Below are 17,420 nucleotides of genomic sequence, written 5' to 3'. Positions count from 1 at the left end.
GAGATAGTTTTAGAAGAGTTAATCAAAGTTAGAAGATAATGCAATTTGGGAATGCCTCCTACCATTGTCTCATTCATTGATTGAGCTTGGAAATTTTGAGTATCAAGAGATATGCCTCATTCATCTACAACCTATGATGAGTTACACATCCAGATTCAATGTATCTAACTCATACATCAAGGAAATAACTACCACATGTGGGCACAAAGTCCGATGCACCTACCATCATCATCTATTGGCCAAATATTCAAGGAAGGACATGTGTCCCATCGAATGTAAATTTATCATTGGTCAAGTATTACATGCTTTGTAATGGGTGTAACAAACCCTAATGAGGGTTTCTAACTTTCAATCTTGGCCATTGATTGTGAATCAGTCTGATCCACTCAATTGTAATTAGAGCACAATATAAGACTCTACCTCTTCATTTGTAAAGGTTGATAGTTAATAGTGAGTAGTCAATAATTGATAGAAGTTAGATAGCAAGCAAATAGTTAGAGTAGAGTAGGAAGAGAAGGCAAAGTTTGTTGCCAAGATATTTTTGTAAGAAGCAAGTAAACTTCATTGAAGATATGCTGAAATTCATATGTTGATTCAGCAATTTGCATGGTCTCTACTTCTCGTTTAATTTTCATGTTGTTTAGATGAATGGAAGAAATTTGTGTATGATCAATGGTAAAATTCGCACATTCATACTACTAACACCTTGCTGATGGTAATGTGTCTTGCATAGTCAAATGGATTCATCTTAGCCAAGATTAACTTCAATTATCGATCCTTCATTGATATGATTCACCTTGAGGGTATCTATACTTGTAGTGGTGATTTGAAAATCATCAAGTTATCCCTAGAAGATCGCACTAGCCTTGTGGAGATGTTCGCTACATGTCAAAGCAAAGTTTAGTTGAGTTAAACCAAAGATTGTCCATTGCTCTTACATTCCTAGTGGTTTAGATTAGCTTCCTCAACCCTATCCTTTTTTCCTTTTTTTTTTTGAAATCAAATTAAATCCAACGTTCCAACGACATTCAAAGCATTTGAGCATTCAACATAAGTCCACCTTGTGATTCCAACAATATCACATCATATACAACTGAGTCTATCCAAGAGCATGTCAAGACCTGACATTCGAGAACCTTGGAGTCATCCCATTGATCACGCAGCTTAGCATTTGGGGAGTCTTTGTTCAAGAGAGGATAGAATACTTTAGTATTTTATTCTATGTTGCATAGTGCACAAAAAAACCATCAACACATATACATACATACTTACATATACATATGCATATACATATACATACATACATTATATATATACATATATATATATATATCAGAGTAACAAGTTTCTTATACTTTAAGTTATATTTCATGTATATATTGGCAAGATGTTTAAAGAGTATTTTCAGATCTCTAGGAGTTATAATGCAGATTCTAGGTTTTAGAAGATCTTATAAATTAGCAAACTCAGTCAAATTTCAGTAATCAACAAGGTCCTATCAACATTCTCTCGCTCTCTTTATCTCCCCCAAACTCTAGACCTATCTCTCTCCTTATCATTCTTCCTCTATCCCCTCTCTCTACCTCTCTCTCTCACTCTCTTCTCTCTCCCCCAAGATCTAGACCTATCTCTCTACATCTATGTCTCGCCCCCAAACCCTTGCGAGGGGTACTACCCCAACCTCGCTTTGGTGTTTCCCCAAAACCCCTATCAAACTATAAGTCTAAGCAAGTAATAGGCCAATGATGAATCTTGCTCATAAAAATCTACATAACAAATACCCCTTGTTGCAAATCTTTGCATATTCATAGTCAAAGCCACAATCAAGGATATTTTATTTCATATATTAGACACCTTGTTTAGTATACAAGGATCACCATAGGCAAAGTTGGCGTGCTACAGTCCTTGTACTACTGAATACATGTTAAGTCATATTTGGCAAGAAATGCCATTTCATAATGCAAAATGTATCAATCATGCCTTGCATAGACAACTGATAGAAGAATCTCATTGTAATGTCCCCACTTTGAAATAGAATTTAATAATAATAAATAATAATAATAAAATTTAAATATTAGAGATTAAATTAAAATATTAAAGAATATAATTAAATATAATTAATTAAAATTTAATTAAGTTAATGAATGGTCAAAAGACATGGAAGGAAAGGTTGCGACTCCCTCAACAATGAGATATAAAAGGGAGAAGAGAACCTCATTTGAGAGGGGGATAATTGGAAAATGAGAAGTGTATGTCTGATTTAAATAAGAAGTGCAGACCTGATTATGAAAGGTTATGTCCCTTTCAAAGGGCAGAAATAATGAAGAGTTGCATTCTTTCAAAAAGATGCTAATGGTGAAAGGGTGTGTCCCTTGCCAAAGGGCATGCATGAAGAAGAGGTGTGACCTCTCCCTCACATTGAGAGATATAAAAGAAAGGAATCAAAGCATAACATCACCACGGATTGGGTCAGGTCAGAACTGTTACTAAGTTACAGGCAGTAGCATCTTGGTTCTTGGTGTCATACTTAATTTCATATATTCATAATACATATAGGAAATTATAAAGTCTGCCAGCAAGGAATATAGATAGAAACTGCCAGGAAGGAAAAGAGAAGAGGGAATAAACACGGACTATTGATCTGAGTCTGCCAGTAAGGTAAGAAAGGAGCACGGGAAGAATCTTCAGGTCTGCCAGAATAGGAAAATAGGAGCAGGCAACAAAAGGTATGTAGAAGACCAATTTTTTTAGAATATTAAAGTATAGCAGTGAACAAATTGTAATTATATTAAATCTTATTGATATATCATTAAAGGTAATTGTTGTGTATAGTGTTAATCAAATAGAGGGCATTAATATAATATTGATTTGAGAGACAAATTAGATAAATAATATTAAAATGATAATAGTGTCAGACTGGACGTATAAATATATATATCTGCACATTAATTCTGGAATACATAATACAATTAAATTCAGGCTGCACAAAATATTTTAATGCTATAAATCCATATGATGCGAATAATATAAGGACTAATAAATTCAGTATAATGGAATAATAGCAATAAATGGTTAATACTGATACAAAGATACTAACAGAAAATATTGATGATAACACAATACAAGGCACTAATGTAACATGATGGAATGTGACAATTATATCAGATATAATGGATTATTATAATGTGACAAATTGAATAAATATAATAAATGATTCGTTGTAAATGAGGGACTCTTAAGTACGCCACTCCATAGTGGATGCCTAACACCTGCCACATGGAGCCAAGAGGGGTGAAGCATCTTGTCTTGGGCTTAAGAGAGAAGGTGGTTGTGATGAGGGGGAATGTCGATAGAACACCTCGCTGGGTACGCCACTCCATGATGGATACCTAACACTTGCCATATGGAACCAAGGGGGATATGGTATTCTAACGTTGGGCCTAGGAGGGATGGTTTCTTGGACACCCTATCCAACTAATGGACTAAAGGAATTGATTAGTAGTTGACTTTATATAATAATCTGATATCATCTAGGAAATATAATAATCTTATCATATTCAACAAATATAATTCTGACAATCATTAATATAACAAATTTGATATCATTTAATATAATTCATATTTCAGTTTAAGTATTATTTCATATATGTTCTCTAATTTTGTTGCAAGAAAACAATATACAAAGGTACACCTATAAAATCCAATTACTTATTTATAGATTTTGCCAAATTTGGGTTAAATTAAAGCGTAACTAATTAGGGGACATTACACTCATCTACTAGTATCCTTGCTAAAGTCAAAATAGAGCATAACCATTTATCTTTTTACTTAACCACTCCTCTTTGTTAATGAGCTTGTCAACGATACATGCAGTATTGAAGGCTTCAAAAACAAATTACTAATAAATTCCTTAGTTGAATATACACACCAATCATTGAGACAAACAAATATAATGGCTACACGTGTTAGTTTTAGGATAAAAAATGAAATAAGCAGAAATACAACAACACATAGAGCAATGAACACAGCAGATACCCTGGGAAAACCTTCCTACTCGAGGGAGAAAAACCCAGGAAAGTATATCTCCATATATTGAATGAATAAGAGCAGAAATCTGCTTACAACTCTGGCCTTACTCAAGGCTGAATTAATACAATGAATAATAGCATCACTCCTTGATGCTAAGTACAAATAAATAAGCTTCCCCTTGAAGTCTGATCTGCTGCAAATGGAATGGCAAACTTCTGCTAGAGGTAAGAATGAAGTGATTGAATTCATTATCAAATGAGATGAAATCACCTCTCATATATACAAAGATAGGCGACCTCTTCACTAGGTCGACACCCCTTAGAGAATAAAAGATATAAAATATTATTGTTTACAAGAAGGCCGACCTGCCTTAAACAAGGGGAAAATAGCTCCTGAAGCTATAAAACACTAACAACATGATCATCAAGGACCTTTCTTAGATGCCAGTGCATGACTTGTCGTGATATTGGGATGAGTAATGCAACCTCCTTTGAGCCATAGTATTATAATTTCAGTTTTGATGCTAGGAACTTCATATTCCATGAGTTTTGTATACATCTGACAATATTTATATATCTAAGTGTGTTATTTCCTTCAGCTCCAATTTGCGTTTATACTTATGTGATCGATGTATAGTTGTGTATGTGATCAAATTAGTTTCTTTTTTATGATGTTATTGTGTCTTTAAGGTCCATTTAATAAAGGGTGCATGAAACAAGTTTTAAATCCTTAAAAATCTCTGAATTTCTTGGGTTTTTCACTTTTCCAAATTTTTGCCAATTTTTTTTGCAGAGTGCGAGTCCGAGCCCAAAACATGCTTGCCGAGTTAAAGGCGAAACTGAGTCTCGTAACTATGATATATATATATATATAGATATGTATATATATATATATATATATATATATATATATATATACATATGTATATATACATGTATGTATACATATACATATAAATGTACTCGAACTAAGATCAAAACCAGAACCAGCAACATAGCTTTAGATTTATCGAGCTAAATTGATATCCTATTGACAATATGTTATTGTCATTCCTAACAAGAATAAATAGGCCTAAGAACTTAATCTGAGAACCTTAGCATATCAACCAAAAGGTGGTGTATCATTGTTTGGGACTCATCAGAATCAGATGGCCTACAATGTTTTAAATATAATAGAGTTTGTATCTGGATTCAATTAACACGTCTTGATACCATATGTAGCAATTCAAATACTATCTACTGCCGCAGATACCTGTGGAATTTTTCCAGTTCTTTGGAGTTCATAAAATTTGTTATTTGAAATTGAAACTGTCTTCTCAAATTGATTTTAACAAAATGTCCTAATATTTTCAGTCGAGAACAAGTTCATATTGTCTGCACATCTCAAGAAGACTATAAAGTATACTTGTAATGGAGTTGGTAATAAAACGTACAATTTTAACCAGCCTAGAGAATTTTTATGACCAAACTTAAATAGAAGAAGAAGATTTAAAAATTTAATGGAAAAAACACATGTTTGTTTGCTTATATTAATCCATGGTTAAAAAAATGAAGGTTAGTATGCCGAGAAGCATCTACAATGACATCAAAGTGTCCGTAAACAAAAATCCATTTTTGAAACAATTTGACAGGCAAATGACAGGTAAATGCATGAAATATGCCATGTTTCAGCTTTTGTGGAGGTGTTATTTTATTACTCCAAATAAAATAGAACCCTCGCCACTTGTCTCCAGCTAGATTCACTGTTTTTTGCATGCAGGACTTTAATGGATTTGTATTCTTGGTGTTTAGTATTTTAGAAGAACATTTATTTTACAGATGATTCTCTTCTATTATAAGATATCTCTCGGCATATTTTACATATATTTTTTAAATATAGGTATACTAGTGGTATACAATGAATTACATGATCTAAGTTTTGATCAATCACTTGCATCAATTTGTCATGTATCAAATACGAGAAGCCTGTATACAGTTAAAAACTATCATAAGCTGATCAAATGTCAGTTCCTTCCTATTTTTAAGCCAGACATCATCTTCCATGTGTATTTTGCACTTTGCAATAATGAATATTGTCAGCTTTCATGGAGTATAGAGTATTAAAAGAAAGTGATCTTCAAAGAGAACTTATTTCAGGTGGAAGGTTCAAAAAGAACCACTGAAAATCTGGCATGCATTTAGTGCATATAGTTCCATATGGTTTGCACCGTAAGATATGGAAAAATAATTAAAAATAAAAAACCAAGCAAACAGAAAGCCTCATATCTACCTCAGTGGGTTGACTAATCATAGCTTCTGCTGCAATTGAAGCTTCAGCAAATTTGCCATCTGTCACAAGCTTCCTAACCTGAGGGAGAATAGTTGCAACCCTTGGATCTGTGTAGTCACTTGGCTCTCCAGTCCAAAGAGTATCCTCTGCAGAATTCTACCAGTAAGAAATAAGGTGAAAGTTGAATATCGTGAAAATGCAGCTTCTATCTTCACACTTAATAGATAATAAATTGAAAATCTGTCAATGGGACCTTCTCACTTTATAAGAATAAAAATGCTGCTTACAAGCTATAATATTATAGGAAAGATACATTCCATAAACAGCAAACTTAGACACTCTAAAATATAAACAAAGTCCATGACTCCACAAAGAATTCAAGATAGTAGTAACAAATTTTCCCTTACAAAGGGTCAACAGTGTTGCTTAAACAATATTTGTCGCATAAAGATATTCTCTTTCTGATTAGAATGTCTTTAGTCAGAATGTTGGCTCAATGTAAGTTCTATTGTAGTGAAATTTAAAAATGTTTTGAGTCGCAGAAATCTGCATTCTTGCTGGAGCTATGCAAAGAGTAAAATAGGCATTGCTTAATCACACATTGCAATGTCCCCATTTTGGCCAAGGCATTCAAGAGAAAATAATTCACTTAGTTAAATTAAGTTGTCTAAATTAATGTTTTCAAGCAACTTGTATTTAATTAATTATATTTATAATTTGAATATTTTATTTTAATTGCTTAGTGTGAAAGTAAAATAAAATAAAATTATAAAGTCACATTATGAGGAAAAAGTAGTTAATATTTAAAAAAGTGATTTTATATTTAAATTCCGGAAGCTTTAATCATTAAAAGGTGAATTTAAAATATATTATTTTGGAAAGTTCTCCTCAGGCTATAAAAGGACAATGAAAGGAGTCATTTAGGCATTCTAGTTATTTGATATTTTTTGAAAACCATAGTTGTGGAGATTGAAAATTTTTGTTCAAGCAAAACCTAGGATGAATACCCTACAATGAAGATCGGGTTAGATGATGAAAGATCCTCCCTAGCCAATACCGTGGAATCCATTCAAGGTTTCAATTTGCATGGAAAAGATTTGCAGGTGAACTCATACAGGTTTAATGCAGGACCATAATCGGAAGGCAATTAAAAAATTTGTGAAGTCTTGTAGGCAAGAGAAATTGTCAAAGTATTTGCTAGGAATGATGGAATATTCATGAGAGGATTTGGGCGATTTAATTCATCCTTGCTAAGCACCAGCCATCCCCAATGTTAGGCATTTGAGTTTTCCTCTTTATTTGGCATGGTTGGTCTATTCTTCTAGTGCAAGGGAAGCATTTATGAAATCTTTGTATTTGCTTGAAACAGTAGAAAGTTGTTGAGAAGAGCTTCAATCTGATTTTTTGCAGACTTTGTGCTGCAAATATTGAGGGTTGACGTAGTGTAGTTAAGTGTTAAAAGCTAAGAAGAGTTGCAAGACTTTATGCTTGTGGTTGTTCCCATTTTAAGTGATTTGAAGGTGCATCATACTTGGAGACTTTGCGCTGCCATATGATGTATATTGTTCTCATTTTTCATTCTGAAAAAGGTAGATAGGATTGTGGGAACTCAAGACTTTGAGCTTAGTTGTTGTTTTCCCGTCCCGGAGGAGGTGACAGAAGTCTTTGTGCTTTCAGGAAACTTCATTCCCTCTCTTGTCTTGCTTTAAGCTGTTGTAATTATCTTTTGAAAGTTGTTGTTTCTTTTCTAGGAAGAGAAAAGAATATAATCTTTTCTGAAAAAAGAGAAAAGGTTGTTGTCCCACCCAAATTAGATTTAGTTAGTATTAGTAGAAAAGGGAGAGCCTTCCCTAAATAAGGAGAGTTTTATACTCACATGCTATGGTTTAAACCACAATTTTGCACATCCTCCTAGATGAACAAAATTTTCAACCAACAAGCTTAGCAACAAAATGCCCTATCTTACCACAATTAAAGCATCTAAAAGTAACTTGCATTTGTACTTGCAGGAAGTAGCTCGCAACATCTTCTTTCTCTTTCATCTTCAATCTTTCAAACTATCTTCTATGAGCCTGGAGCTTATCATTCTTAACCTTGTCATCACCTTCATAGATACTCTGAATTTTGTCCTAGATCTCTTTTGCAAGGTTACATGCATCACCTCAACAAACTCAAATTCAGCCAACCCACACAAGATAGCATTCATCAATTTTGCGTTGTTTTCACTAGCCTTCTTTCTAGCCAGATCTATTAGTAGGGTTGTGGGAGCTTGATAACCAATCACAACAAATTGCCAAATATCAAACGATAAAGCCATCAAGTAAGTTTGCATCCTTACGCTCCAAAAAGCATAATTTGATCCATCAAACAATGGAGCTCTATTTGAGGAGAATCCTTCTTGGCATGCCTTATGTGTTCCTGAGATCTACCTCCCAACTATAAACGTGTTCTAATACCAATTGATAAGCACACACTTATACTAAGAGGGAGGGGTGAATAAGAATAAAGCAATATTTCCACTTTATCAAACTTGACAACAATAACAACAAACACACAAGATTCACACGATTGAGAACACCAAATTTACATGGAAACCCTTTTGAGGAAAAACAACAAAGAAGGACCATTTCTATCTACTATTTGTTGATGAGGAAGTTTGCACTTCTGTCAACACAAAATAAAATACACAAAGTATATCCTATCCTCTCTAGAATAAGGTGATCTTGTATGCTCTTGAATTGTCCAAACAAGATGACCCCAAGGTTTCCCATGTCAAGTCTTGACAACACTTGGATAAACTCAATAATAATGTGATTTGTTGGTAATCACAAAGGAATTTACACATCTGACAAGCTAGTTTGCATCTGATATGGCAATCTGATTGATGCTTCACTTCTCAATCTAATTAAAATAAAGAGAAAAAGGATAGGGTTCAAAGAATCTAACCTAAATCTATGGACAATGACAATAATGGCTAATGCTGCAAATAGACAAATTCCTCACAAACTGATTCCTGTTTAATCGAAGATAAACTCACAACGCTACAAGAATGGTGCAATCTCCAAAGGAAAATGAAATATTTTCAGATCATGAAAATACATCTAAGTACCCAATTCTGGTGTAACTTAAATAAACAGCCACAATCGAACTAACAGCAATAATAAGCTCAAACTAACCATACACAAAAAATTACAATGAGCAAATCCCTTATGGTATGAACCAAAAATCCATCAAATATCCTCACACTTCACCATTAAAATCACTAAACTTTAACTAATTTGATGAAAGAAACCATGCAAATAGAAGAAGGCAGCTAGGAAAACACCATACTTCAATGCTTTATTCATTTGCTTCAACTACTAGTACAACAATTCTTGTTCAGCAACTCCTACTCTACCACGAACTACTTCCAATAATAACAATGAGAGAGGCACTGGCCTTTTATAGATATTACATTTTACATCAATGGCTAGGATTAAATCCTATAAATGGTCCAGATCTGCCTTCTAGAAACCCTAACAATTTTTATTTAATGATCCCAACAACTTTCTAACCAATTCCTAATTGTTTCCAACTATTTCCACTATAGGATAAAATTTAAACGTTTCCCAAGACGAAATAACAACTTTTTGTCACAAAAGCACAAAATTGACAACTAGATAAATAACTTACTTTTGGCTTTTATTGTATTACATTAAATTTAGACAAAAAGTTGTTATTTTTACAATAACTTGATTCTTTTTTTACAATAAATCATACTTCATCTCATATTCAGCTATTATCTCTCTATTTTTGTATATTTCCTATAGAATTTCTCTGGAATCAGACACCATTTTCCAAAATTTCTGGAAATAACAGCCTCTGGACTGTGATAGTGATCCTCAATACTTCTCCAACTCGGTCACACGTTCTTCATTAGCAAATACTCTCAATCTTCTTCAATAAGATATCATCTTGAAATTTTTGATCTTTTGTTTCCTCTTTTCGTCTTAGACATCATGTGACACCTGGAAATAATATTTGAAAGTCCTCAAATCGCTAGCCCCTCTAGATGATTCTTCTCCTTTGGCTCTTTTTTAGAAACTACTCTTTACTAGAATCATATCTTCAATCTGTGTGCTAGATCCTCCATCTTTTGGCTCCTTTTAATTTGCAAGGACAAATAGCTCATTAAGTACTTTAAGGATTTCTAATAATTCAAACATCTTTCTCATTTATGTAAGTCTTGTGATATTCAAAATTGCTCCCACACACACATATCCACCTCCTCACATATTTTTCAATTGGTCTTCTTACTCATTAAAGGATTCAACTTCTCAAACCACTATCTCTCTTTATTGGAATTTGGTGGATATGCCCCTTTCAAGAACCTTGGTCTCATTATAAAGACTCTAAGGAAACTTTTGACTTTGGAAAGCTTTGGACACTTGGCATTTGAAAACTAATTTAGGCCTCCAATCGACAAATATAAAACTTTCCAAGATAAATACAACCTAATGGTGCCAAACTTGAGGTTAGGAAGCAGAGTAGGATTAAGGCAAAGACACCCAAACTTGGTCCTAAGAAGAAATTTTGGATTAAGGTGGCAAACTCAAGCCTAGGAAACATTTTGGAAATAAGGCTAATCCTAAGTTTGATGCAAAGTCCAAGTTTGTGAAATAAAGTCTCTCTCAGGGTAAAGCTCGAAGGTAGGAGAACTTTTGGGAAACTCAGAGTTGGGAACACCTTTTGGGAATTATTACAAGTTCAGAGCTAGGAAGCAATTTAGGAGCCTGCAATGTTGGCACTTATCAAAAACATTTCTCATAAACTTAGATATTGGAATGCAATCAAGACAACCCCTCTCAAACCAAAACCTAAAGGTAGGAACAATTTTAGGATTAAGACCTTATTTCAAAATGTTGTGCAAAGTCTGAGTTTGAACCAGCTATGACACATGTCTTGCAACTCAGAGGTAGGAAAGTTTTTGGGAATAAGGCTTATTCTCACTTGTTATGCAAAGTTCGAGTTTGGGAGCGAAGTGTGCTTTAGTTGGATTTTAAAGGGTTAAGGAGGATTCCAAGTCCAAGTTTAAATAAATTATAGATTCAAGCTTATCAAGTTGTACTCGAAAACTCCTCTTTCATGCACATCATCATCACCATGGTTCTCCATTTGAATGTTCTTGTTCCTAGGAGACTTCAGATCAAATTTGTTCAATATAGACACTCCTACAACAAATGCCTTTAAATTCTAGATGCAATGAAAGCATTCACCTTGACTCTCATACTCTCTTATCACAACACTACAAGCCACTTATGATCCCTATCATACTCTTGTGATTGCATGATGCATTTTGATCTAACCTCTCTCTCACTCGAGCAAGCCCTATAAGACAAAGTTGTGGAAAAATACCAACAAAGAAAGCAAAGACAAAGGGGGGGGTCCCTGTCGGATATGGGGCATGTGTGTGCAACACAACATTATCCAGATAAAACCTCACAAAATGATAAAGATCTTACAACATTTGCAGGAACCAATCCACTAGAGACACCAATCCCCACTTACAAATTTTGCGAGCACCAACCTACTGGAGACACAAATCCCCACAAGTCAGCACCAACTCAGCAAGTGACACCAATCTCTTCATTCAAGAGGTACCAATCTCTTCTATTTTTTGTAAATCACTTCTTCAATGGATGATGAACAGTTAGCTTTTCTCCAACAATTTGCTCATTGGAATTATATCAACTTTTACTTCAATTTTCTTCACAAACATTTACTTGCTTCAGAAATAAATCTACTCTACTTTGATTTGCATTATTTTTCCTCTACTCTCAAAAGATGGAACATTTTTGCACTTCACCACATCTCAAGATCTGCTCTAAAATACATCTACTCTATTCTATGTTTGAATGATAAAGCATTACACTTGCACACATACACTTACTCATACATAACTTGCAAAAATACTTCTCCTTTATATACCCATTTTGGGTACCCAAAAATATTGCAATAGTCCCATAGGTTGGCCACCCTTTTCAAAAATATGACCGTTATTAGTTTAGCCAAAACACGTTATTCAAATTTCACCTTAGAAAAGAAAGTTTTTAACTTCACAATGCCAAGTTAGCTCATCAAGGGTCGAATTCATCCATACCTCGTCCCAAAATGACTTAAACATGCTAAGCAACAAGTCCAAATGCCTCGGCCTAATTTCCTAAGAGAAATCTTGCAAAGTGAATGAACTACATTGAGGATTAGGGGTCGGCTCTCCTTATTCACTCATAAATTACAAATCAAAACACACTAGTTTGTAGGACCAATCAACGAAACCCAAAACCAATACCCAATTAATCTAGTGAGACTCGATATGGTGGTTGAGGGTCATGGATACTCCCTACCACTTACCCGAAAGTGAAACTCACAAATGTAAACTAATCACACCAAACATCGATCAAGATTAGTGCATTTTAGGGGTAGGTGTTCAGACCTTCTACATACCTCAAGCCAAAAAATGAATTAAATAGACATCAACCAAGGAGTCCAAACATCAATGGTCGAAGATCAAATGGGTGGTTGAGCTTCGAACATTCACCATACCACATACCTACAATGAAATTTGCAAGGTTTAAACACCAAGTCCAAATGACTAAGAGAGCAATGCCATTTTGAGGGTCGAGGGTCGATCCTACCTCTTACCATCTGCTAACAAAACACTAAACACTGAACCCCTAAGGACCAAAGCCCAATTCACTCTCTCAATTTAACATCTATGACCATAATTTCTACAATCTCATTCTTGCTTAAGAAAAACAACCTTTAACATCAACATACCAATGCATCAACACTCTTTGACATCAATGACAACATTTCCAATAGGTTAGCGTTGGACTTTTCAATGGATCTCTTTTGCAAGTTAATTGACACTTTTAAAGCCTATCTTGCAGGTGCTCCGAATCCACAGATTCCTTCTTTTAGCATCCCCCAAAAGTCTTCTTAAGGAATTTGATGCTCTCTCAAGAAAATTCTTGCAGGATGGAAACCTAGATAACCAAAAGTGGAGCCTTGCAAGTTAGGATTTGTCATATAGACCTAAAGAGGCGGGAGGTCTTGGCCTTCAACAATCAAAGATGAATGGCAAAGCCTTAGCAACCAAAATTAATTGGAGATGGTGAAAAAATCCAAACCATCCATGGGCAAGGATTCTCAACTTCAAATATTTAGGAGGGGTGGATAGTGATGATATTCCTGGAATGGAGATCACTGGGGGGATCTATGATTTGGAATACTCTAAAAAGAGGGGCTTTTCTTATACAAGAAGGGATTTTTCAAATAGTCAACAAGGGAAATAAGGCATTATTTTGGAAAGATTCTTGGGACATTTATCCCCCAATTCTTTTATTTGTTCCTTGATTGATGGCTCTTTGTGATGTGTTTCAAGAGGTTAGTTGGTAAAGGGTATCCAATTTTAAATGATCCTCTTCTTTAGGGAGATCTATAATCAGAAGATGGAAGGTATCTTGTAGCTAGCCAAGTGGGGGTTCCAGAAAGGATCACAATATTTTGGCTTTCATTTTTAGAAGATAGACCTTGTAGCTCTTTGGTGGACTCTAATGTCCTTGCATGGGATCATAATTTGAAAGGCAGCTATTCGGTTACTCTTGGGTATCAACTCCTTGAACAACAAAAATGGAATTATGTTCAGTAACCATAGTGGAAAAGATTTTGAAATTAAAGTTGGGTGGCCTAAATATAATTTTTTCTTGTGGCTTCTCAATCATAACAGATGCACCTGGGACAATATTAGGAAAAGAGGCTTTCAGTGGCCCTCTATTTGTGTGCTCTATGGTGCTAATGAAGAATGCTCCAATCACCTTTTCTTCCAATGCCCCTTTCAATGGAAATCTGGAAGCTTTAGTGGATGTTTTGGATTAGACCTATGGTCTATGCCACTTCCCTTTTTGGATTCTAGGAGAGTATGGGTCACCCTCCTGCTTCAGCTTCCATTCTATTGGCTACATGAGAAATTGGCCCTTCTTTTATTCTCTAGCAACTCTAGCTGGAGCGAAATTGTCGAATATTCTAGGATTGTGAACACAGAAAATTGCAAGTTATGCACAAGGTTAAATGCAAGCTTAAGGAGATAATTGAAGCTAAATTCAGTATAATTGAACCTCTCACGTTTCTATTGCTCGCATTGTTAAGCTTCTAGAGCTTTCTACGTCTTCTTCCTTGATTACCATTTCAAGTTCTTATACCCAAGTCTCAACAAAGGTGAAGAGAAATAGCAGGTGGTCTCCTCCTATTAATGGTTTCCTTTATGCTCCAATCACCTTTTCTTCCAATGCCCCTTTCAATGGAAATCTGGAAGCTTTAGTGGATGATTTGGATTAGACCTATGGTCTATGCCACTACCCTTTTTGAATTCTAGGAGAGTATGGGTCGTCCTCCTGCTTCAGCTTCCTTTCTATTGACTACATGGCAAATTTGCCCTTCTTTTATTCTCTAGCAACTCTAGCTGGAGCGAAATTGTCAAATATTCTAGGATTGTCAACACAGAAAATTGCAAGTTGTGCACAAGGTTAAATGCAAGCTTAAGGAGATAATTGAAGCTAAATTCAGTATAATTGAACCTCTCACGTTTCTATTGCTCGCATTGTTAAGCTTCCAGAGCTTTCTACGTCTTCTTCCTTGATTACCAAGTCAAGTTCTTATGCCCAAGTCTCAACAAAGGTGAAGAGAAATAGCAGATGGTCTCCTCCTATTAATGGTTTTCTTTAAATTAATACAGATCGTTCCTCTCATGGTAACCCAGGGGACTGTTGGGATTGGGGATATATGATGGGATAATGTTGGTTACATTATTATTATTTTTCTATCTGTATGGGACATAATTCTAATAATCTAATGGATGGTCAGATTTTACATCAGTTTAAGTTTAATTCCGTTCGAACTCAGATTTTACATCAGTTAAAGTTTAATATTTTACAGCAATTTTATAGTTGATCTCATGAGAGCAGCATAATATTTCCATCCAATCTAAGTATATAGTCTCAATAACCTTGCCCACAACTCTACCATACCATAACAATATAATTAGTGGATGAGTGTCAAAGCATCTGTATAGAGCATCCAAAAAAAATCAAAACAGTTATACCTATGTCTCCTTACCTTCTTTCAATGTCTTCTTTTAAGAAAGGCCGATGAATAATAATGTATCCATATGTGTTTTAGCAGTTCAAATACTAATATAAGATATTATTTTTTAAGATGGTTCGCAGAGTTTAAAACTCTAGTAATTTCTTAAAGGATCCAATTGAGAACAAGTATTTCGGAAATTCTTTAAAGGACCCAATTGAGTACGATTGAATGTTTTAGTACCCCATTTTTTATCAAGTCATTTCTTCAACAACCCTATGTGTCATTCTTTCAATCATGTATCTGAGCATCAACTCGCTCCTTCAATGACCTGTTTGAGCATTGAGACATACTTTCAACACTTTAAGTTATTCTTCAACAGTTAACCTGAGTACGACTCATTCAATAACCCACCTGGACACTGAATCACACCTTCAATTGCCCATATATTTCTATTGTAAATTGATGTACACTTGAGTCCCATTGACCTACTTTTGCTCATCCATAGAGATTAATGTAATTTATTTCTTTCCTTCTTTCTTCTTCAACGGCACATCTGAATTTCAATCATTCCTCCAATTACCCATGAGTCTCGAGTCATTCCTTCAACAACCATTCGAATAGCAATTCATTCTTTCAAAGACTATTCAAATATTGAGTCAATCCTTCAATAATTTAGTCAAAACTCCAATGACCCATTTGAGCATATGAGTTATTCCTTCAATGTGCCATCCCAGAAAAAGTTATTCCATCAAATGACCCACATGAGTATATTATAATTCAAATGGCCATAGGCAATAACTCAATTCTCATTAATAGATAATGATACCTTCACTATTAACTACTCTGGATAACTTAGCCCTGATAGTTACCCATTTCTTCAACAACCCATCTGAGTATATAACTCATTCCTTCAGTTCATACGGTCCATCTCTCAATTATAGCTATTAAAGGCAACCCATATCTCATGAAAGGCTATTGGCAGTCACACATCTCTCAACTATCGAGCTATTTATGATAACCCATCTCTTAAAGGCAATAATAGCAATAACAGATCTCTCGTAAATATTCATTCCTAATAACTCATTTTCTGTGATCTTAGAATTCACAATAACCAATAACAGAGAAGAACTCTGATTGAAACTAGCGAAATCAACCATTACACAGCTATAAATAGAAAAACAATGTCGATAATTGCATGGATAGGAAAAAAATGTCACAACCACCAAAAAGGTAAAAACATATATCCAGCACATACCATTAAGCTGCAACAACTCTTGCTGTACTCCTCCCCACACCATGGCACCCAGCCTCCCATTCCCCACAGGCAATGCATCTGTCCAGTACTCTGCAGGTCTGAAAAACTCCACTTTCAGATCCTCCCCAGCCACCTCCTCCTCCATTACAGATGAAGAAAACATAATGCTTCTTTCATTGCGAGGAACCACCACCCAATCTTCCTCACAGCTCCCGGTTTCGAATCCCACCTCTTTCCTGTACTGTTTCGACATTGCCCAAATAATTATTGGCTTGGATCTCAGAGTGTTTTTCTCATTATGTTTTGCCTGTGGGAAATCTTAATCCAGTAAGGAATGTTGTTCTTATTATCATTGCGTGTTTTTGTTCAAATGTCAGAATCATCATCTTTTATGGGAATGGAACGTTTTGAAACATACTTAAAATATCAGAAGTATTTTTTAAAAAAGATGGCAGATGCTGTTAAGTTTGTCATAATATGGGGTTGGTCTAGCCGTAGGAATTTATTTGCCTGATTCATGTTTTTTTCTTCATGGCAGACATGTAGATTTTTAATTCCCGCCGGCTGACAGGTAATCGTTCAATTTAAGTATCTTTTCACCTGATTAATCAGCTATTTGAAATTTTTTTAAATATTTTTTCATCTGATTAATTAGATGATTTGAAATGGTTTTTGTTATATGGGTAATGTTTTAAATTATATAAATAATGTTTTCAAAATCTTTTAAATTTTATTTATTTATTTT

At 34.7% G+C, this 17,420-nt stretch overlaps 1 protein-coding gene across 2 annotated transcripts in view; it reads right to left on the bottom strand.

Annotated features, from left to right (window-relative positions):
- LOC131071843 (alpha-L-fucosidase 2) overlaps window positions 1–17,201 on the bottom strand; it is a 146,833-nt gene extending 129,632 nt beyond the window's left edge. Inside the window, exons 1-2 of one of the 2 annotated variants that reach the window (XM_058007804.2) lie at window positions 16,676–17,201; window positions 6,298–6,443 (exon numbers count right to left, since the gene is read on the bottom strand). In XM_058007804.2, the coding sequence (XP_057863787.2) occupies window positions 6,298–6,443; window positions 16,676–16,928 (399 nt within the window). In that variant the 5' untranslated portion in view covers window positions 16,929–17,201. The remainder of the gene's footprint in view (window positions 1–6,297; window positions 6,444–16,675) is intronic. The other variant, XM_058007803.2, reaches the window with a different exon arrangement.
- Between the last annotated feature and the right edge of the window lie 219 nt (window positions 17,202–17,420).

Source organism: Cryptomeria japonica, chromosome 9 (genome assembly GCF_030272615.1).
Source record: "Cryptomeria japonica chromosome 9, Sugi_1.0, whole genome shotgun sequence".
Taxonomy (NCBI): Eukaryota; Viridiplantae; Streptophyta; class Pinopsida; order Cupressales; family Cupressaceae; genus Cryptomeria; species Cryptomeria japonica.
Note: the sequence above shows the minus strand (reverse complement) of the source record. Positions and strands in the feature narration are given on the sequence as shown.